General features: G+C 40.7%; 1 protein-coding gene across 7 annotated transcripts in view; it reads left to right on the forward strand.

The window, feature by feature from the left end:
• The window catches only part of KIF16B (kinesin family member 16B), a 321,838-nt gene that overhangs the window by 182,055 nt on the left and 116,232 nt on the right, over window positions 1-23,551 (forward strand). For 6 of the 7 annotated variants that reach the window (XM_063098597.1, XM_063098552.1, XM_063098579.1 and 3 more), the window contains 6 exons: window positions 1,567-1,599; window positions 2,074-2,127; window positions 3,747-5,105; window positions 9,156-9,308; window positions 15,916-16,012; window positions 16,737-16,787. In XM_063098597.1, the coding sequence (XP_062954667.1) occupies window positions 1,567-1,599; window positions 2,074-2,127; window positions 3,747-5,105; window positions 9,156-9,308; window positions 15,916-16,012; window positions 16,737-16,787 (1,747 nt within the window). The remainder of the gene's footprint in view (window positions 1-1,566; window positions 1,600-2,073; window positions 2,128-3,746; window positions 5,106-9,155; window positions 9,309-15,915; window positions 16,013-16,736; window positions 16,788-23,551) is intronic. The other variant, XM_063098569.1, reaches the window with a different exon arrangement.

The following is a 23,551-nucleotide window of genomic DNA, read 5'->3' on the forward strand; positions in this document are numbered from 1 at the left end:
TCAGCCTCCTAAGGCTGGGGGAACAAAGTGAGAGTAATGTATGTCAGGTGTCAGGCACAGAGCCTGTGCGTCATAAGCAGTCCTTGGATGGTAAGTTTCCGACTCAGCGCCTGACTCTCAGTGCAGCATTTGACTTATGACTATGCACATGTGACACTATCCGAGCAGTCTCTACCGACAGGCGTGCTGAGCTATTGTTCACAGGAAATAAAAATTGAGAATAAAGGCAATTCCATTAGGCTTATCCTCTGGTTTTAAAAGCATTTTACTCAGTGATTCTTTTTGATTATATAAATATCTTTAGAAAGACTATACTGAAATCTGGAAATATCAATTAGGTAAACTTTCCCGGGGTTCTGCTTATCATCATGTAAAAGAATGATCATGTATTAATTTCAGCAAAGCTCAGCATCTACTTAATGTAATGACATACGGACTCTATGACTGGCAAATGCTTTATATATATTTATGTGACTGATTTCTGGATGGCAATGCCTATAATAAGCTACAAATTATTCTCATTTAATAGGATAAATATACCCCTAAATAATGTTTCAATGAATGATTTAATACTTACATTTTTTTATCACAAATTTGAACATTGCTCATAAAATGAGTTAATAGAGAGTTTTTTGGAAGCAGGGTGTCGTGGCTCCTAGTCTGGCTCCACCACTTATTACCATTATGACCTTGGACAAGTTGTTTAATGTATCTGAGCTTTGAGTTCCTCATCTGTAAAATGGAGATGCTGTTTCCTACCTGAAGAGTTTGCTGGGAGAACACAGGGAAATAATATGTGTAAATCACTTAGCACAGCACCTGCCATGTAATAAATACTCTGTAAGCCACCAGACATCTTACTGTCAATGTTAGCCCAAATTAAATTGGAAAGAAATCTATTTGAACTATTTATTAGATCACTGTAAAAGTAACTCTGTTGTCAATGTGGATTTTCATGTTATGCAGGGAAAATGATTTATGGTGAATTTTTCCATAGCTCAGCTTTTCAGCTGTATATACCATCTACCAAAACAGGAAAATGTACAAGTTTAAGATTACTTCATGCTGTTTAATAGGAATAGTGAAACCTTGTGATGATTAAATATAATATTTGAGAAGAAATCAACTTGTGTTATCATTTTAGTGAGTCGTTTTAAATTTTTCAATGACCTTCCTCCCTTTATTTTGCTACCACTGTGGTAAATCTTTCACGATCTCATAACCCCCAGTAATTCCTATATCACATAGCTACTCATTACAGGAGGCTCTTCATGAAACTTCATGCAGTATAACTATAAAATGGTAAAAATATGACTTAGACTACTGTTTAATTGTTATTGGTACTCAGTTATTATCAGTGCTATGATTATCATAAGTGTGCAAAACATAACAAAGCTTACTTTTTGCAGTATTTGCTTCATGAAATTTTTGAGAAATGTGATACTGATAAAAAGATGTTTCAATCTGTGCATGGCTATTGGCTAAGTTCCTTACTGCTTTTCTCCTGATGTTTCCTCCTGAGTTCTTAATTGATGTTTGTGCTCTCTCTCTCTACCTTCCTGGCAGTCTTTTCCCTATAAAAGGACCCATCTGTCTAAGGTAGAGATACTCTGTTTTTATATACTCATCAATGACTCAGCTGCATGGAGTAGACATGCTTATATCAATTAGAAGTCTTGTTTAACTCTGCTTTTTCAATGTAGTAGTGTTTTCTTTGTTTTCCTTTAAGTAAAATCTATTTTTTTCAGTCTGCATTCAAGCACGCAAAAGCATGTCTAATTTCTAATCATAGTTATAGATCAAAGAATGCATTTAAAAACTTGCTAATCCATGGTAACTATTTAAAAATACTTTAAAAACTGATGCTTGGTTTTTGTTTGTTTGTTTGTTTGTTTGTTTCGGCAGCTGGCCGGAAACAGGGATGGAACCCTGGAACTGGTGTTACCAACACCACGCTCTAACCAAGTGAGCTGACCGGCCAGCTCTGATGCTCTTTTCAAAATGTAACTCTGTATACAGAGAGAGAGAAAAGTTCTTTCAGAAAATTAACTCATTTTTATTTGATTTTATTAGACTTGAATTTGAGAGGCAACAGCGTGAAGAACTAGAAAAATTAGAAAGTAAAAGGTAAGCCATGTGGGGTCAAGTTTCAGCACTCCTGTAGACTGGATTCTCCTGTTGATATCCTGGAATGATTTCATCTGCATCTCTTTCAATGCCTCCTTTTTCCTCTGTGTCTTTTATTTACAATTCCAATAACTGTAGGTCATTTCTTTTTAACTGGTTGGTTTTACTTCATGTTTACATTTTAAAAATAGTTCATCTTCCAATACTTGTGAGAAAGGGGAAATATAATCAGTAGGCAAATTTAATACACCAAATATATATTTGTTTACATTTAAATCAAAAGTATAAATTCTCAATAATATCCCGAGTTTTTCAAAAGACAAATAATGAATGAGAGAGTGAAAAGCCAAAAGAATTTCCTTTTTTCATACCCCCATTCCCCTTTTAAACATTTTTTCTTAGGTTGGTTGACAATTCATATTTCCCTTCTTCATATTCTTTGCTCATTTTTCTCTTGGTGTTTATGTGTGTGTCTGGCTGTATAATTGATTTGTAGAGTTCTTTATATGTTCTGAAATAATATTTTGATAAAACTGTATTTTCTCCTTTTCTTTTTTTACCTGTTCTATTTAACAAGCCAAGAAATGGAGCAGGGATGGATATTGGAGTTGGATATTGGATTAGAAACTAAGGCTACAAACAATCTGCAAACTAGATGTTTATTTTCCAGAACCTGGAGTTTAAATGTCACAAATAAATTCAATTAGTTTACAGGATCATATAAGACAGATGTTTGGTGGGTCGGGAGGTGGATGGAGGCTAGACATCCAGACTCTTACTCTGTGTTCTTGCTTTGGAGGCTATCCAATGCTGAAACTTTGATTTAGTAACCAGTGAGGACCGTTTGTTCTCCGAGAGAAAAGATAACATGCAGCCCCATGCATTTGAGTATTCTAATAGAGTCTAGTTATTTTCAGTGTTATGTATTAGTAAACTAATATTTTGGGCCATTTGGTGGTCATCATTTATCCTAAACTAGTGATTAAATGCTAAATAGCATACAGTTATTTGAGTGGGAACCATGAACTATTGATTATCTTGACTTTGATATTTGACCCCAGTGAGTTGAGGACAGCATAAGCATTTTTATTTAATGTCATCTTGTAACCGAAGTTCTGTTGTTTTAGTCATTGGGCTGAATAAAATTATTCACATTTAAATTCAAACTGGGCATGGTTCTTTCTCTTTGAACTCAGGGGGCTTTTAAAATTAAATCATGCACAACATGATTATAGGCTGTACAAGGAAAGGCTATCAGAGGCTGCTTCAGGAGAGTAGGCAGATGATACACTGGACAGCTAAGGAATAAAAATGTTGAACAGCATGCTGCTGAAAATTTAGAAGAGAGCACTTCCTCTTTTATTTTAATGAGGTGTTTGGTTTTATGGTTTTATGTTGTATATATGCATTTCCAGATTTTTTTTTTTTTTTTTTTTTTTTTTCCCCTGAGGCTGGCCTGTTTGGGGATCCAAACCCTGGACCTTGGTGTTTTAACACCGCAGGTTCTAATCAACTGAGCTCATGGGCCAGCCTCGGAACATTTCAGTTAGGGAAAAGTCAGAGCAACAGGTGAACACAGTGAGCAAATAACGATGATCAGCCAGCATTTTGCATTTCAGGAAACTCATAGAAGAAATGGAGGAAAAGCAGAAGTCAGACAAGGCGGAACTGGAGCGGATGCAGCAGGAGGTAGAGACGCAGCGCAAGGAGACAGAAATCGTGCAGCTGCAGATCCGCAAGCAGGAGGAGAGCCTCAAACGCCGCAGTTTCCACATCGAGAACAAGCTGAAGGATTTGCTCGCCGAGAAGGAAAAGTTTGAAGAGGAAAGACTGAGGGAGCAGCAGGAAATCGAGCTGCAGAAGAAGAAGCAGGAAGAAGAGAGCTTCGTCCGGGTCAAAGAAGAGCTGCAGCGGCTGCAGGCACTCAGCAACACCGAGCAGGCCGAGAAGATGCAGATATTTCAAGAGCTGGGCCGGCTGCAGCGCGAGAAGGACGAACGGTGTGCCAAGCTTGAATTGGAAAAGAAGAGGCTGGAGGAGCAGGAGAAGGAGCAGGTCTTGCTCGTGGCCCACCTGGAAGAGCAGCTCCGAGAGAAGCAGGGGATGATCCAGCTGCTGCGTTGCGGCGACGTGCAGCGGGCGGAGGAGGAGAAGCGCGACCTGGAGGGCATCCGGGCGGCCCTCCTGCGCGCCAAAGAGGCCCGGGCCGGGGGCGACGAGGACGGCGAGGAGCTGGAGAAGGCTCAGCTGCGGTTCCTAGAGTTCAAAAGAAGGCAGCTTGTCAAGCTCGGGAACTTGGAGAAGGACCTGGTTCTGCAGAAAGACCTCCTGGAAAAAGAAGTCGAAGAAGACCAGGAAATTCTAGAGCGTTTGAAACGTGAAAACGATGAAGAATCTAGGTTGTCGGGAAGAAATGATGGTAGTGTCGCAGATGTCACCCCACGGGTTCAAGATTTAGAGAAAATAAAGCCCGTGGAGTACAGGCTGCAGTATAAAGAGCGCCAGATACAGTACCTCCTGCAGAATCACTTGCCAGCTCTGGAGGAAGAAAAGCAGAGAGCATTTGAGATCCTTGACAGAGGCCCCCTCGGCTTAGACAACACTCTTTATCAAGTAGAAAAAGAAATGGAAGAAAAAGAAGAGCAGCTTGCCCAGTACCGAGCCAGTGCGAGCCAGCTGCAAAAGCTCCAGGCCACCTTCGAATTCACCGCCAACGTCGCGCGGCAGGAGGAGAAAGTGAGGAGGAAGGAGAAGGAGATTCTGGAGTCGCAGGAGAAGCAGCAGAGGGAGGCGCTGCAGCGGGCCGTGGCCCTGCTGGACAGGAGGCACTCCGCTCTGCAGCGGAGCTCCACCCTGGGCCTGGAGATCGAAGAGCAGAGGCAGAAGCTCGCCACCCTGCACGGCAGCAGCAGCGAGCAGCTGGGGCTCCGGGCCAGCCTGGAAGCCGAGCAGGAAGCCCTGGAGAAGGACCGCGAGAGGTGAGGCGCCGGGACGCAAAGCGGGGCATACAGTTGGTGCCAAATGATCGCCTGCTTCCTACCCCTTGTGCTGTGTCTCTCACTCTTTTCTTTTAGTGATCCTTTTAGCCCTTACATTCTCTAATACTTAGGCAAATGCTTATTTTTTGATTAAATTAAATTTTATTTCTTTAACCAAACCTGAGAAAAGTGTCCCTAAACATTCTTTTATTTCTCCTTAGGATCGTTGTTTCAGAATCGTCGGCCTAAAGCTTCTGCCCATTTCCCCCACTGACCTTTGGAATGTGTGTGTACTTTGATATTGTGACTCCCTGCAAAAGTCGTAGCTTCAGCAGTGGCTCTCCCCTCCGTCCTCCTTCCCCTCCTCCCCCCCACCCTCCTCCCACTCCTGTTCATTTCCTCCACTTCCCTTCTTTTCCTTCCTTGCCCTCCCTGTTTCCTCGCCTCCTCTTTTCCTTTCTTCCTTTCCCCCCTCCCTGCCTCATTCCCTGTCTCTTTCTTTCACTCCCACTTTCTTTTCCTTCCCCGTCCTCCCTCATCAGCTCTTTGCCTCTCCCCTTCCCTGCGGTTCCTCCCAGACAGCTTACCATCTTCTCTAGGACTAGCCCTCCATATGGTAGCACATCATTGCTGGTCTGCATGTTGTGTACTGATTCCCACAGCCTGGTGGGGACTAGGAATCAATACTTCTCCCACCCCTGTTAGAGGGAGGCCTAGGGGCTCTGTGTAGTAGAAAACAACCAACCAAACAAGCAAACAAAATTCTCCAGATGATTTGGAACATAATGGAATAGTCAAGCATTTTTGGTGATTTATGATACTATTTTTGGTCTTGTGAAAAATAAAATTAGGAAACTAGCACTCTTTTCATGGTAAGGTAAGAATATTTATCTTTTTCTACCTATTCCCTTCCACCATGCGTGTCAGACAGTAGGTTTTCAAAATGAGTAATACATGAATTTGAGAACACCTATTCTGGTAGCCCTGCAGACGTGATGCCGTGACTCCCAGAAAGGCTGGCAGCCACCTGGTGTGCAAATGTCACCCAATTTGGAGACCTCCTGTGAGGACGATTCATACCCTGGCCCAGTCCCTTCCTCCCTAGATGACCTTGGGCAAGATCTTTCATCTTCGGGCCTCAGTGTCCTCACCTGTACAAGAAGGGGTTGGATGAAATCAGGAGTCTATTCATTTCCTTTGAGCTCCAGACCCTTTGGTCAGTTGAGGTCTTACTGAAGCCCAGGTTGGAGAGCCTGGAACCCTGCCTTTTTTACATGTATTCCTCCTACCTGCAGCACCTCCTGAGGGGGTTTCAATAGAATTCCAGTCTGCTGGCCTGCAAGGCCCCAGTGTGGCATTGGCAGAAGCATGGAGTCAATTGCTGTTGACTTGTGGCATGACCTACTCAGAGGTGCTGTAGCCTTTGCCCATCATCTTACCTGGAAAGGTCAGGACAACCTCCTGTCAAATGATCAGCTTATACTGTGGATTATATTTATAGTTGCTCTCTGATAATTCCCTCAGGCAAAAGAGCAACAAAATAACAATCAAAACACATAATGCTGTCAATTTCAGAGAAATAGGTCGGCTGTTTAAGAAAATGATTGCCAGGTATGTTATGTAAATGAAATTGCTGGACAAAACTCCAGCCCCAGTAAATTTAAAGTAGTGGAGGGCACGCTCTCAATTTGTGTCCTGCAATGTGCAGTAAGAATGCAGCATGAGCTTTCAGCTTGATGTCCCTGGCTTTTGTCAATTGGCCATTCAGCATTAATACTCTATAATGGCAGATGCAGTACTGCCGTTTCCATGGAAGTCATTTCCCCAGCATCGGTATTCCTCCAGAAGCCACACAAAGGCTCATCATGAGTTTTCATGATGAAAGAGACTTAGCTAAGACCTAACTCAGGCCAGTGAAGTGTAGGCTCTTTGCTCTGACTATGATGTCCTACAGCTTTCTGCGGGTGTTTCTTTCATGCTGTATTTTCTCCCAGGTTTCTCACGGCTAAGGTAGGATCTGCCATGCAGCCTAACCTGGCCCTTTATGAAATGCCACAAGTGGAAAATAGTAAATTCATGTGGGACCAGCCTGGATAATAGCACATGAACTTGGCTTTCCTTTTGGCTTCTGAGAGCTTAGGAACAAGGTTTAATCTATTTTACTGTCTTCTTTTCACTACCTGTTCATGCCCCAATGACATGTATCGGGCAGCCCAACCAGGAAAGCCCTCCTGTCACCATAGCAGGGATAACAGAGACAAATAGTTAATACCCAGATTTAATCATATTTTCTTATCAGATTCCTTTAATAATAATCATACTAGTAGTAATAATAGTCATGATGCAGACTATGAAGAGTAACCCTGTGGAACTCAAACTCTGTTTTGTGTGCATTGTCATTTACCCTTCCAGTGAAGAGAGTGCCATTGTCCTCAGTGTGCAGATGAGGAAATTGAGGCCTGCAATGGTCATTTAATCACGGGGCTAGTGTCAGTAGAATGTGACAAGGCTGTAGCTTTCATCTCTCTCTGTTTACCACCCAGCTCTTAGCCACTTTGCCCTCTTGGACCACATGGCTGCTGCATGGGCAGCCCAGGTTTTCAGGTGGCATGCATTCCTTGCCACATATAAATCTCACTGAGACCTCAGGGCCTCACTGGAACTGCCTTTGCTCTGTGGAGTCTTTTCTACTGCCCCAGCACTGAAGGATGCCTCTGAACAACGCAAGCGGGAGCTTCTTCGCTGTAAACATTGCTGACTATCTGCTTACATCTGGCTCCTTTTTCTTGCCATTGCTGAGACCCCACTAATATTGTTGCCCAAGTCTTCTCCTCCCACCTGGCCCCTTACGTCACTCTTTTATGCTTATTCCCTTCTCTTTTGAAAATACTCTATGCTCTGCAAGTTGATGCTCAGGAACCACTAGCCATATGAAGGGCTGAGTTAAGCTGGGCACTACTCCTATGGAACCCATGAGTACTTACCTGGTGACACCAGGATCACATTTCTGAGAGTCAAGAACTTGGACTTTAGGATACAGCCATCAAGTTGGTGCTGGTGACACCAGGGGGCTAGCAGCATCATGTTTTGTCAGCATCTGAAGGTAGAATCTCTGATTTTTGGAGCTGAAGAAATTGGAAGAGATTGGTTGACTCTCTCATTTGATCCATGAAAAAATTGAGACCCAGATTTAAATAACTTTACCAAGTTTACACAGCAAGTGCACTACAGCCTTTAGCTGGGTCTTATGTTCCCTGAGGCCAGATTTACTGGCAAGCTTGGCCCTCTAGCCTGATGGCCCTGGATTCAGGCATGCCTAGGTCAGCATGAGAATAGCCTTACACACACTTGGCCTCGTATTAGATGTATCATTTATCATTGGAGATGAATTTTTGGTTCCACAATTTATGGAATTCAACCCTCCTTCTCAAGGTCTGTTTCACCTGCTTCCCTTTTCCACGCCCTCTGCCTTAGCCAGAGAGTATTCACAGTTTTCATGGTGTAGTCCCTCTGCTCATATTGCTTTCTGCACCTAGAGACTCTTCCACCATCATCTCCAAATGCCCATGTTTCCACTGGTCTCTGAGGACTCAACTTAGAACTACCTTGACCATGACATTCCTCCTAGATTGGTGGTTTTTGAAAACTCTTTAAAGCATACATTTCTTTTGTCAAGCAAAATATTTAATGGAATCTCAATACATAGTTCACAACCAACTCTTGTTTAAGCTGGGGTTAGGGGACTCAGAATCCTGCACATGTACCTCTGAGGACCTGCTTGGAGCACAGTGGGAATATCTTTGCCCTTGATGGTCAGACTCTCTCCAACTTTTGTACATCTGCAGCACTTGTTCCGGACCCTCTAATGGCCCACTATCACCTTATACCTTTTCTTGTGGATGTGCAGCACCTTTTCTACTAGAAAGTAAAGCTCTTTGCACATAGGGTTCTTGTCTGGATTCCCCATGGTTTTAGAACAATATCTTACACAGTGAAGATGCTCAGGAAATACTGTTAATGAATGAATGCGTGTGGCTCCAATCTCTGTAGGCTAGAACATGAAATCCAGCAGCTGAAACAGAAGATCTGTGAGGTTGATGTGGTTCAAAAAGGTCATCATGGGACCCCGGAGGGGAAGACTGCTTCTTCCAGCTTGCCATCCAGTGCTGAAAAATCTCACCTGGTCCCTCTGATGGATGCCAGGTACTTAACATTAAACTGATGCCATGCTTTCATTTGATATGATTTAATGATGTGCTTTACCTGCACTGCTCAGTTTGTATACGGAAGGCTCTATCAAAGGCAACAGGTAATATATACGCTTAAAATGTGCTCTGTCTTCGTCAGCTGCTGCCCAGCCAGTGGCAGGGTAAGGGATCATTGGAAGGAAATCAAGGACCTGAGAACTGGTCAGCCAAATCCAGGGAATCTTGGTGCACATAGTTTGTGTGAGAAGGTAGAATTAGAAGGTGTAGGGAAACCAGCTCATCCAGAATGAAGTGATGCAAGGCCAGGTCTAAAAGGACAAAGACGCAGAATTGATTGAATTGTACCAAGAAGAAGGACTTGTGCTGTTAATTTATATGTCATTGATTACAAACAGATGATTGTTACAAAAACTGTACTAGTATATTCAGAATGATCGTGAATATACTATACTCCCACAGTTACTATAGTAAAATGATTTTCAACTTAGGAAACGTTGTGAATTGCTCTCTGGCTTAGGGCTTTCACATAAGTCAACTTAATCATTCTTTGCCTATAAGAAAAAAAAATGATTATTTTTTTTCACCCCATTTATATAATTGGGATATTTCAAATGCTCTGTACCAGGCATTTTGAAGGTAGAGAACTTTGAGATGTGGTCTCGCTGGTCAGGTGCAGATAACACAGTTGGAGAGACAATGTACAAATGCAAGACATTGTTCATTCTGAATGAGGATTCACAGAGAGTACGTTTACCTCTTCCTTTTTTTTTTTGGGTAATCCTCATGACCTCGTGATGTGAGATATAATTGTTATCTATGACATCCTTTTCTATGTGAGGAATCCAAGGCCTGTTGAGAGAAGTGTTCTGTCTCATAGTTAGATCTGAGATCACAGAACCTTCTGAAGCCAGTGACTGTGATTCCCTCCTACCCCTGCAGTGGGGGTTCCACTAAGGAAATCCAGAAAAGATTTGGATGGGATCACTTCATTTCCTTTCCATTCTCAATATTCTGTTACTTGTCCAGTTTATGTCTCGTTTGGGGAAAACCATGATAGTGAATGTGTGGCAGATTTCTTAGAAAGAATGTTTAAGGTCCCAAGTTGTTGTTATGTTCGGCATTTAGAATAAGAAGCTCCCTGTTGTGAGGAGCATAGTAAAGAAAGTATCTCAGAATGTCCCATGTGGCCAGTTGCGCACCCCTGGGATCCTACGCAGTGGTGCCGAGACCCAGCACCCTCCACATGGGACCAGGCCATGCCAGACAAGTCCCTGCCCTTGAGAGAGGCCCCAGCCGCCGACCCCTGGGACCCGAGGCAGCAATAGGCAGCTGAGTGTCAACAAAACTCCCTCATATTGCTCCAGACACCAGGGTGGAACAAGTAGACTGTGATAACCTTTGCCACAATGACTAAACACCAACAGAGAGATGCTAGAAATATGAAACACCAAGAAAGTACGACACCACCAAAGGAATATAATAACTCTCAAGTTCTAGATCCTATTGAACAGGAAGTCCTTAAAATGACTGATAAGGAATTTTGAGCAACAGTTCTAAGGAAACTAAATGAGGTACACGAACACTCAGTTAGACAACACAGCGAAATGAAAAAAGTATACAGGACCTTAAAGAAGAAATGTACAAAGAAATCAAGGCCCTGAAAAAGGATGTAGCAGAGCTTGTGGAGCTGAATGATTCATTCAGTGAAATAAAAAATACAACAGAGAGTTTAACCAGCAGGCTAGAGCAAGCAGAAGAGAGAATTTCTGACCTTGAAGATGGCTTGCTTGAAATAACACAGGTGGACCAAAAAAAAAAAAAAAAAAAAAGAAAGAAAAAAGAATTTAGAAACTTGAAGAAAATCTAAGAGACATAACAGACAACCTTAAGAGCTCAAATATCCTAATCATGAGTATTCTAGAGGGGGAGGAAAAAGGAAATGGCATTGAAAACATATTCAATGAAATAATAGCAGAAAACTTCCCAGGTATAGGGAGAGAAACAGATCTTCAGATATAGGAGGCTCAAAGATCCCCAAACATATTCAACCTAAAAAGGTCCTCTCCAAGACACATGCAAAACTCATAGACAAAGAGAGAATCTTAAAAGCTGCAAGAGAGAAGTATCAAGTCACCTATAAGGGAACCCCTGTCAGACTAACATCAGACTTCTCATCAGAAACCCTAAAAGCCAGAAAAGAATGGGATGATATACTCAAAATACTCACAGACAAAAATTGCCAGCCATGAATACTTTATCCAGCAATGCTATCCTTCTGAAACGAAGGATGAATAGTATATTTCCCAGACAAGCAAAATGGGGAGTTCACTACCACACGACCAGCCTTACAAGAAATTCTTGAGGGAGTACTGAGTTTGGTACCTGAAAAACAACCATCACTATCATGAATACTCAAGACAGAACAAAACCCACTGGTAAAATAAAATATTAATAATAAAGAGAAAACAAAAGTGTATCCACTATTCCAAGAAACCAACAAACACAGAAGACAAACAATAAATTAGAAAGAAAGGAACAAAAGATATTTAAAACACCCAAACAGAAGTCAGTATAATGCCAGGAGTAAGTCAATACCTTTCAGTAATAACTTTTAATGGAAAAGGTTTGAATTCCCCACTCAAAAGATACAGACTGACTGATTGGATTAAAAATATGGACCCAACAATATGCTGTCTTCCAGAGACCCACCTCACCTGTAAAGACACACATAAACTAAGAGTGGAAGGATGTAAAAAGATATACCATGCAAATAGAAATGAAAAAATAGAATAGCTATTCTTTTATAAGATAAAATAGACTTTAAACCAAAAACCATTAAAAAAAGATGAAGAAGGCCACTATATAATGATAAAAGGATCTATCCAACAAGAAGACATAACAATCATAAATATATGTGCTCCCAACATCGGAGCAGCCAGATTTATAAAGAAAGAGCTAGACATTAATACCATAATAGTAGGGGTCTGAACACCCGACTCTCAACATTAGACAGATCATCTAAGCAAAAAATCAACAGAGAAACACAAGATCTAAACAATACTTTAGACCAATCTGACTTGGCAGATATCTACAGAACATTTCATCCAACAACATCAGAATATTCATTCTTCTCATCAGCATGTGGAACAATCTCCAGGGTAGACCACATGTTAGGTCACAAATCAAGTCTCAACAAATTCAAAAAAATTGGAATTATTCCATGTATTTTTTCCAGACCACGGTGGATTAAAACTAGAAATCAATAACAAACGAAGCTCTGGAAATTATACAAATACATGGAAATTGAATGACATTCTACTTGATGACATATGGGTCTGAGAAGAAATTAAGCAGGAAATCAAAAAATTTACTGGAACTAATGAAAATAATGATACATCATACCAAAACCTGTGGGATACTGCAAAAGCAGTACTAAGGGGGAAATTTATCACATTAAATGCTTACTTCAGAATAATAGAAATAATGGCAAGTAAACAACCTAACACTTCATCTCAAAGAATTAGAAAAACAAGAACAATCCAAACCTAAAGTTAGTAGACAGAAAGAAATAATTAAGATCAGAGCAGAGCTAAATGAAATAGAAACCCAAAAAACCATACAACAGGTCAATGAAACAAAAAGTTGTTTTTATGAAAAGATAAATAAAATTGACAAACATTAACAAGGCTAACTAAAAAAAGAAGACACAAATAACAAAAATTAGAAATGAAAATGGTGATATTACAACTGATACTTCAGAAATATAAGGAATCATTAGAGATTACAATAAACAACTATACACCAACAAATTTGAAAATCTGGAGAAAATGGATAAATTTTGGGGCACACACAAACTACCAAGGCTGAGCCAAGGAGAAAGAAAATCGGATAGACCAATAACAAAGAGATTGAAGCTGTTATCAGCAATTTCCCAACAAAGAAAAGCCCAGGCCCAGGTGGCTTCTAAAGAAGAATTAATACCAATTCTCTACAAACTATTCCAAAAAATTGAAACAGAGGCCACTTTCACAATCATTCTATGAGGCAAACACCATCCTGATACCAAAACCAGACAAAGATACAACAAAAAAACACTACAGACCAATATGTTTGATGAGTATAGATGCAAAAATCCTCAATAAAATACTAGCTATTAGGATACAGCAACACATGCATAAAATTATACACCATGATCAAGTGGGATTCATCCCAGGGATGCAAGGTTGGTTCAGCATACACAAATCAATAAATGTGATACACCACATCAATAAAGTCAGATACAAAACTATATGATCATCTCTATAGATGATAAAAAAGGATTTGACACAACATTTGTTCATGGTAAAGACTCTCTCTAAATTGGGTATAAAAGGAAAGTATCTCGACACAATTAAAGCCATCTATGACAAACCCACTACCAATATCATCTTGAACGGAGAAAAATCGAAAGCTTATCCCTTAAGAACAGGAACAAGATAAGGATGCCCACTCTCACCACTCCTATTCAACATAGTGTTAGAAGTACTAGCCAGAGGAATCAGGGAAGAGAAGGAAATAAAGGGCATCCAGGTAGGAAAAGTTGAAGTCAAACTGTCCCTGTTTGCAGATGACATGATCCTATTTATAGAACAGCCTAAAGACTCTACAAAAAAACTCTTAGAGTTAATAAATGATTTTAGCAAGGTTGCAGGATACAAAATCAACACACAAAAAAATCAGTAGCATATCTGTATTTCAGCAGTGAACTGGCAGAAAAAGAAATTAAGAAAGCAAGCCTATTTACAATAGCCATCAAAAACAAACAAACAAACAAAAAAAACCTAGGAATAAATTTAACCAAGGAAGTGAAAAATCTCTACGATGAGAACTATAAACCACTGTTGAGAGAAATTAAATAGGACACAAGAAGATGGAAAGATATCCCATGCTGTTGGATTGGAAGAATTAATATTGTGAAAATGTCCATACTACCCAAAGTGATCTACAGATTCAATGCAATCCCCATCGAAATTTCAATTACATTTTTTTCAGAATTGGAAAAAACAATCCTAACATTCATATGGAATAACAAAAGACCACGAATAGCTAAAGTTATCCTGAGCAAAAAATAAATAAAGCTAGAGGCATAACACTACCTGACTTTAAACTATACTGCAAAGCTATAGTAACCAAAATAGCATGGTACTGGCATAAAAACAGACACATGGACCAATGGAACAGAAAAGAGAATCCAGAAATCAACCCATGCACCTACAGCATCTGATCTTTGACAAAGGCACCAAGAAGACTACACACTGGGAAAGAGACTCCCTCTTCAGTAAATGGTGCCGGGAAAATTGGACATTCATATGTAGGAGAATGAAACTAGGCCTGTACCTCTCACCATATATCAGAATCTACTCAGAATGATTACATAATTAAATATACATTCTGAAACAGTAAAACTCCTTAACGAAAACATAGGGGAAACACTCCAGGAAGTAGGATTGGATAGAGACTTTATGAATATGACCCCAAAAGCACAGGCAACCAAAGGAAAAATAAACAGATGGGATTATATCAAACTAAAAATCTTCTGCACAGCAACAGAAACAACACAGCAAAAAGACAACGAACAGAGTGGGAGAAAATATTTGCAAAATATACCTCTGACAGAGGATTAATAACCACAGTATACAAGGAACTCAACAGCAAAAAAAAATAAGTAACCCACTTAAAAAATGGGCAAAGGAGCTGAATAGGCATTTCTCAAAGGAAGTTATATGAATGGTGAACAGGCACATGAAAAAATGCTCAACATCACTCAACTTTCGGGAAATGTAAATCAAAACCATTTTGAGATGTCATCTCACTCCAGTTAGGATGGCTAATATCTGAAAGACTGAGAATGACAAATGCTGGCGAGGATGCAGAGAAAAAGGAACCTCTACACTGTTGGTGGGACTGCAAAATGGTGCAGTCTTTATGGAAAATGGTATGGAGTTTCCTCAAACAATTACAGATAGATCTACCGTATGACCCAGCTATTCCACTGAAGGATATATACCCAGAGGAATGGAAATCATCATGTCGAAGGGATACCTATACTCCCTTGTTTATTGCAGTGCTATTTACAATAGCCAAGAGTTGGAACCAGCCTAAATACCTATCATCGGATGAATGGATAAGGATAATGTGTTATATCTATCTACACAATGGAATACTACTCTGGTATTAAAAAAAAATGAAATACTACCATTCACAGCAACATAGATGGACTTAGAGAAAATTATATTAAGTGAAATAAGCCAGGCACAGAAAGGGAAATACCACATGTTCTCACTTATTTGTGGGAGGTAATAAAAATAAATAAGTAAATATACAAACAAATGGGGGTAGGGGGAGAAGACACAACAATCACAACAGTTCCTTGAACTTGTTAAGACAAGTGAACAGATATGATGTTGATGGTGGGGAAAGGGGAGAAGGAGGAAAGAAAAGCAGGAATTAGTAAAGGGAAATGAAAATCAACCATATTGTTTATTCATAAATTAAAATAATTTTTTAAAAAAGTCCTGTGTGGTTAGAAGTGTTCAAATTTACCCCATCTCCGTTGTTTTTAGGATCAATGCTTACATTGAAGAAGAAGTCCAAAGACGTCTTCAAGACTTGCATTGTGTGATTAGTAATAACAGCAGTACATCTGCAGCTGTGCTGAAGGTGAGCTGAAACCTAAGTAACACAGTCGTTCATTTTTCAAGATGACCTGGCAGATAAGGTATCGGTGGTGGTGGTAGGGATGGGTTCTATTATTACTGTTTCTCAGTGAGAAAATTCAAATGTGGCATATTCTAGAAATAATATTAAATATTGCTGGGGTGGAGCTTAAGAGTTTAGAAATATATTAACTCAAAAGTAACTTTATTTTGTAATTCTTAGAGAACTCTTAAGTGAATGTAAAGTCTCCTAAAATGCTTTATTTACTTTGATTGATAAAAATTCTGCATGTAACATTTTTCTGTTTTCTTCCAAAGTACAATCAATTTATATCAGTATTTAATTTACTTTGTAAACTATCCCAGGTAGAAATATAATTTTTCCTTTGAGAAGATACATATTTTTGACAAGTTAACTTTTATCATTTATTTAAAGACAATTCATTTCTACCTTATAAATTAAGAAATATCCTAAGGAATTCTTGCTTTTAATATTATTCTTAGAATTTTAAGATTAGGAATAAGTGTTTCAATTCTCCTACAGGCAGGTGGATCAATAGTCATGTTTACCTTGGGAATATAAATTCTGTAGAAGGGTTTTCACTGTTGAATGACAAGGATGTTTCTTTAGGGTTTTGTTCCCATAAATACTTCTCATCAAATCAGTTTCCCCCCCCTCTATGTACATGCTATAATTTAATACAGAGGTCTTTTTATTTTCTTTTCAGGATAATGAGAAACTTCACAATGGCACCATTCAACGTAAGCTGAAATATGAGGTAGGTAATGACTTTTCAGATTGATAGGGTCGCCTTAAATTATGGCATGCTTCTGTGATTAAATTTTCTTAATGATTAGTCACATAATTAGAATTTTGATGTCCCAGTGAAATTAATGGCTAACAGGGAAGGCAAGCTATTTTATGGACTTAAAATTAAACAGAATCCTGCAGGTTGAAAACTGCTTTGACTTTATTCGAATGGCAAGTAACTGTGGTGGAGCTTTGCCCAGTTTTTTATCAGTAACAGTATCCTTTCCCTTGGTCTGCATGTAAGAGGCTGAATTATATAATCAGAGTTAGATATGAGGTTTGGAAGTGAAACCGAGTACTTCTCGATGTTTTAAAAACTGTTCATTTTATAGACTGTGAGTTGGCAGTAGTACAAAGGAAATACTCTCGATCGATTAGCTTTTTTCTCTGGTGGATTGTCAAAACAAGGTTTATTCAGGCATACGATTTGTACGGTTTTACTTGTATTTTCCTCCACTGAGAGACATGTCCTTTCCATTTATTCCTAAATTTAGAAAAAAAAACAAAAAACTGCTAGATGGTGGAAATCTTCTAGATGGTGTCCATGCTCGCTGAACACAGAGCGAGAGGGCAGGTGTTCCACAGCAGGCTTAACTGACCTTGACCACAGCCTCTCCTCCTGCCATTCCTCCCGTAGTGAGATGATCTTCTGCTGGACACCCACTCTCTTGGCAGGTGGTCCCATGCAGAGCAAGATGCTGCCTTTCATTTCTGAGTCTACAGTGCCCGCACAAAGCAGGTGTGCAGTAAGCCTTTCATGGTGAAGGTTTGTAGATAATAGCAATGGTCATCTAACCAGGGCAGGCATAATTGAGGATTCCCATAGAAAGAACCAAAAGGAGAGAGAAACGTGACCTGGGTTGGAATACTTGTGAATTTCTTTTGGCTTTGCCTCCTGATTTTCACTAAGTATGCTCTGATTTCTTTTACATTTTGGACATATGGTCATGGACTTATTTTCACCACTATATTTGACCTTTTAAGCATCGAATCAAAGGTTGTGGGATTTATTTTAGAGAAAATGAAATATTAGACCAAGAAATGGATACTGTGCTGTAGATTAATCCCATACAGTGTATTTCTATCAAAATACTTGGCGATTTATGAGATATATGATATGGAAATTGATGTTCAATGTATGAATCAGATAATCTATTCTTAAATCATGTATCTATCAATCAATACAAATGGCTTAGGCTTTCAGCTTAACCTCTGAATTAATCCACCCAATCAAATCAGCAAGAATCATCACATGCAAAAGAATCACAGAAAGTGATACCATATCCCCATTTCAACTTTTTTTGACATCTTGAACAGAAAAGGCAGTCTTGGCTGGCACAGTATCTCTTCCCAATTCTGCCCAAAGATGCTACTGAGACTTCTGGCATTATTAGAAAGGAGAGGAGAGAGGCGGATCAGAATAACCATCTGAGTCATCCCATGGGTGTCCCAGACCTTACAACTTCCTCCACAGTGTCACAAGAGAGACCTCACCAGCAAAGGGATCAGTCCTCAGTATCTGAGATGTTGCAGGACATTGGTTGTAAATATCATTGTCCTCAGCATGCTGACCATTTTGAACCAAAATATTATAATCTACCCAAAATCTCTTTTCTTAACAAAAGCAACACCAGTGATTCAGAAGATTTTCAGGGAAAGTCAGAAAATTTCAGTGAGCTGATGCCTCATCAAGATGAACACAGCTTGGGAATTAAGTCCAGCTGGACTTTGCTGCAACATACATCCCAAGAAGTGTCTGGAAGTAGCGGGAGCCAGCAGGCCAGGCAAAGCCAGGTGCTGTGCGTTGTTCTCTCGGAAAGCATGTCTCATGAGGAGGGTGCCCCGGCTTCGGTGTTGGGCAGTGAGCGGCAAGATGAGAAGGCGTTAGCTGCGAAAAAGATGAGCTCTCCAGCATCACTGATAAGTACCAAGACAGAAGGAAACAATGGACTGGGGTACTTTTACCGCAGGTTCTCAGACCTTTATAAAGATACCAGCAGCCACATGCTATGGGCTGGCACAAAGGTGATTAGCCACGCCAGGCATGTGGGGAGCCTGTGTGACCCAAGCAGGCTCACTTTCCATGTGAGAGCATTCATCAGAAGCCTGCCGCTTCTGAAGCACTTACCCCTGGACGGGCCATTTAAGTCACACATGGCGTCACCAGAGTCTCGTTCATTTCCCAAAGCTGAGGTTGGCATCAGCAACAGCAAGCAAGAGGCCAGGTGCCTTCAGCCAGCAGAGAGCAGTATGCCTTACACAGCCTCCGTCGTGGCAGGTTCACCAGCTTCCCTGCCAAGCTCAGTTCTGCGCCTTGAATATGAAGATGGTAGAAAGAGGTCTGCGTTTAAGCAGACCCTTGTGCAATTTCCAGGCCAAATGCTGAAACTTCAAGAGTGCCCTTTAAAAGGCTTTCTTGAACATGTGAGTTGTTCTCTGCCAGAACCTTTGGGTGACTTGGATGAAGTCAGAGGCATTTACTGGCTTGCTGTTGCTAACTGCGCAGAACCTGACCCCCAGCCAGCATGCTTGCTCCTGCTTCGGTCAACTGTGTATGCTTTGGTTCTGTCAGGTAATCACCCAGGCTCCATGAGCATTTTTCATGCTCTGCCTCTGTCTGGGCTACAGGAGATTCAAATCGGCTTTGGTGGACAGAGCATTCGATTCCTGAGCTCTGCAGAGGGTCTCCTGCTCACTGTATTCAGTTACAACAAAAACCTCTCTCAGCAGCTGTGCCGTGACCTCCTATGTGTCCTGTTGCCAGAGTCTGATGCTGCTGCCAGCGCTAATCATCCTTTGCTCCAGCAAGATCTGGTTCAGCTTTCTCTTGATTGGAAGGCAGAAATCCCTGATTTAGTTTTGGCAAACGGAGTTCGGTTGTCATCCAAATTCCAGACTACTTTGGTGGACATGATTTACTTTCTTCATGGAAATATGGAGGTCAACGTTCCCTCTCTGGCAGAGGTTCAGTTACTGCTCTATATGACAGTCAGAGTTGAGGGTGAGCCCGGCCACAACCAGTGCCAGTCACTTGTCCTTCTGAACACCCACATTGCACTTGTGCAGGAAGATCGTGTTTTCCATCCACGCACTCGATCTCTAAACATACTTCCTCCACGTGCACAGTTTGATGTGATCAAATGCCGTGCTTTAAATGAATTCAGGTGTGTTGTTGTTCCTGAGAATTTATCAACTGTAGAACTTGTCTTCTTACCGAAGCTCAAACCTGCAGCGGATTCAAGAAATAGTCCATCTGAACACCTTGCAGAAGCCCCAGATGTCCAGCTGTTTACCACCCCTTTGTGTCCTCAAGGTGGTCAGGGTGTGGCACCCGAGGTCTGGACACTAACTCTCAGTTCTCAAGATGAGGCTCTTTGGCTAATCTCACATTTGACAAGACTCTAGGGAGAGCACTTTTAAAGATGCACTGCATGTTTTTTGAGATCTTTAGTACAATGAGCATTATGAGAACAGTCAAGGGAATGCGAATATCTCAGTGTAGCTAATTGAATTGGAATTGGAAAAATGTAGACCTCTAAAATTGAAAATGAAAACATTTTAAATATCTACAGTAAGATAAAAATAGCTGTTACTAGAGCACTGACAAGTAACTTTATCACCACCTTGCCTCATTTTTTTGAAACTCAGGCTTGTAAATTTGGGTCTGCATCATTATTTGGGAGGTGATTAAAGCATTTTTGATTGTTTGGCTTTATGTTGATTTATAGTGTGGTGACTTGAAATCTGTCTGTGCTTGCTGGATTTCGGCAGGCTAATTTGTGTTGCCTGAAGAAGTGCCCAGTCTGGCAGTGACCTTCATTGACATCCTGCGTTTAGCTGTGATTAGGACAGCTGTGCAGCAGAGCGCATCAGTGATGCACCGCGCTTCCTGTAGCACTCAGGGACGTGAAGTGTCCTCCCAGCACTGCACTTTGCAGAGTGGAGACAGTGATGCATCCCGCAGTGTTGCCTTCCTCAGTTAACTGCCTCCTTCTTCCTCCTTTCATGCTTCTCTCCTAACCTGTGTGATCTCAGCTCCTTACTTGTTGGTTTATTTCTGACTACCCTTCCCCAACACTCCCCGTCCCCCACTCCTACCACATTCCAGTTCTTTCTGTAAACTTTTGTATTTCCTTCCTAGAAAAGCTCTTCATCTCAGAGTCTGACTCTGTCTGTTAGCTTCTTTTTGCTGTCTTGTCAAGTCTGTGGCTGTCTGAGAAGGCACTCAGCTCTTTTCCCTGGCTGTCCTCCCTCTGGCCTCTCACCTGACCCATTCCTCATAACTTCTGAACGAGATGTTCTGCTGGCCTGAGCCGGGCATCTGCTGGCCTGCCTTCTGCCCGAGTTCACACCCACATCCTCTGGGGTTGGTCTTCTCTCTTCCTGAAGTCCCATCTGGTAGTCACTTGCCCCCTTTCTGTGCAAGGCTTCAAACTGACTCTTTACTCTTTGTGCACCTCTGTTCAGCAATCCTGCAAGGAATCAGGCTACACGTTTTCTATTTATTTTGTATTTATTTACTTCCTGTGACCCTCGTTGCTCTGCCATTGTTCTTTCATCTCTCAGCTATGTGTTCTAGTAAACTCTAAAGTCTGAGAAGTAAGGAGACGTGCCTCTTTATTGCTCCATCCACTCTCCTTCCACTCGGGGCAGGACCATGCTCAACCCACAGGAGCTTCTCCCTGAATGTTGTGCACAGTTGAGGAGCCAGTGATTACGTTAAGCCATTCATTGTAGCCCTTGTGTGGAAGCACCATTTTCCATTCTGGCGAAATTTTTGGATAATGTGCAATGTAAATGTTGTGATCCCTTCTTCGTTTCTGTTCCTAATCGATGACAGGGTTGGTGTCAAAGCTTTACCCACCCAGACACTTACCATCTCCCTTTGGCTAAGGAAGTGCAGATCTGTCTTTTCCCTGTCAGAGTTGATGACAAGCCGCTTAACTGGTTCTACGTTTTCACCTATTTTCTGCTCCCCAGTTTCTGGAGAAAAGAACAGGAAAAGGCAGGAATTAAGAATGCGTTATGATCCACAAACTGGTGGCCACAGCCTTGTTTGCTTTGGACCAGTGGAGGCTTTTTGTTTTTTGAGGCAGTCGAATTCTCAGTTTTTAGGTGGAGCATGTTTTTGTCTCTTCCAAAGTGCCTCCTCCACTCCAATCCATATACAACCATACTGCCATTTACCTGAAAGCTTTCAACTCTGTGATGAGGACATTGCTAAAATTAAAATGACTAATTTGTCACTATCGTGACTGGAAAGTCATCTTCTATCATGGAAAAAAATTTCTAAAATGTACCATGACAGTCTTCCAATATGTTATTAATAATTTTTTTCCTAATTTATTTTTATATTTTTTTCACATTTTTAAGCTAATATATTTTGCATTTCTTATTTTTAATTGTCCTACTCAGTATTTTCTCATATATCCTTGATAAGAAAAACAGAATTAATGATCATGAAGCGCCGAGGGAATAGAATTTAGATGCCTGCAGAGGGATGACATGGTCGGGAAAAGGCAGCAATACATAAATAGTGCATCATTTAACAACGAGTGTTAAATATTAAACAGACAGACTTGCTTATTCTCACTGGCACAGAAGCATAATTCTACCATGTTATAAATCATGTTCTTCAGCATTTTTCATAGATAGAACATGCAACCAATATGAGCATTGCATAAAAATCATATTATTCACGATTACTTCTTTAGTCTGCTTTATGATCTACATAGGCCACAATGAGGATTACATTCGGTTCTCACGACATAATAGAAGCAGCCTACATGTCAAATTTTGCATGTCATTTCTCTCACCTAAGCCTACTTTGTACCTTGAGATAAAATATGGTTCCTGGGTGTGAGAGTTTGATTTGCTATTTGTATTAAATATAGGTCTTGAGGTTGTTTGCCTATAGAAGCCAGGGGAGTACTGTTTGGCCCATTATCCACTATAGCTTCAAGCCTAGCAGCCGGCTCGTTGTTCAGGAGTTCTGAGCCCATGACACTCCTATAGTGGAGCAGTTTGTCATTCCTAGTAATTTACTCATAAGGATATATTGTATATCAAAATTAAAGAAATACTCCTTTATTTGAAAACTTGTATTTCATTTTTTACTTTTTTGTTTTTTGGCATCTTGCCGGTACAGGATCGAATCCTGGACCTTTGAAAATTTGTGTTTCTGTTTTCTGATGTGAGTATTCTAAATTCACTTTAAAAATAAGATAAAGTCAGCACTGTTTCTTCATGCCAGACTGTTAAATCCCGTCCTTGACAGGGATGGTCAAGGTGCACTTGTAGCACGTGTGGCCACATGTCTTAGCAAAATCCAATTCAGTTGTATTTACTAAGCCTTCAAAGATAGTGTGGTATGAATGCAAGATCCATTCGTGGCATAGGGAGGCTTTTCCTTCTGGAAATGAATATAAACATGTCTTGGCTATTTACCATATTCATAATTTGCTCTTGTTCACATGAGTTATCTTTATTCCCAGTTTCTTATAACATGGCTTATACTTGAGAATATATATTGAGATCTTCACTGTCTCTGCTCCAAATCCCCATTTTCAAACTGGGTATAATAGGTGCTTGATCCATAATGGCTCTATTTAGAACTATCACTGTGGCATGTATGGTTAAAAAATGGAGAGATTAGAAATATGTGCTATGGGCCGAGCCCGTGGCGCACTCGGGAGAGTGCGGCGCTGGGAGCGCGGTGACGCTCCCGCCACG

The sequence above is a fragment of the Cynocephalus volans genome, chromosome 1 (assembly GCF_027409185.1).
Source record: "Cynocephalus volans isolate mCynVol1 chromosome 1, mCynVol1.pri, whole genome shotgun sequence".
Taxonomy (NCBI): Eukaryota; Metazoa; Chordata; class Mammalia; order Dermoptera; family Cynocephalidae; genus Cynocephalus; species Cynocephalus volans.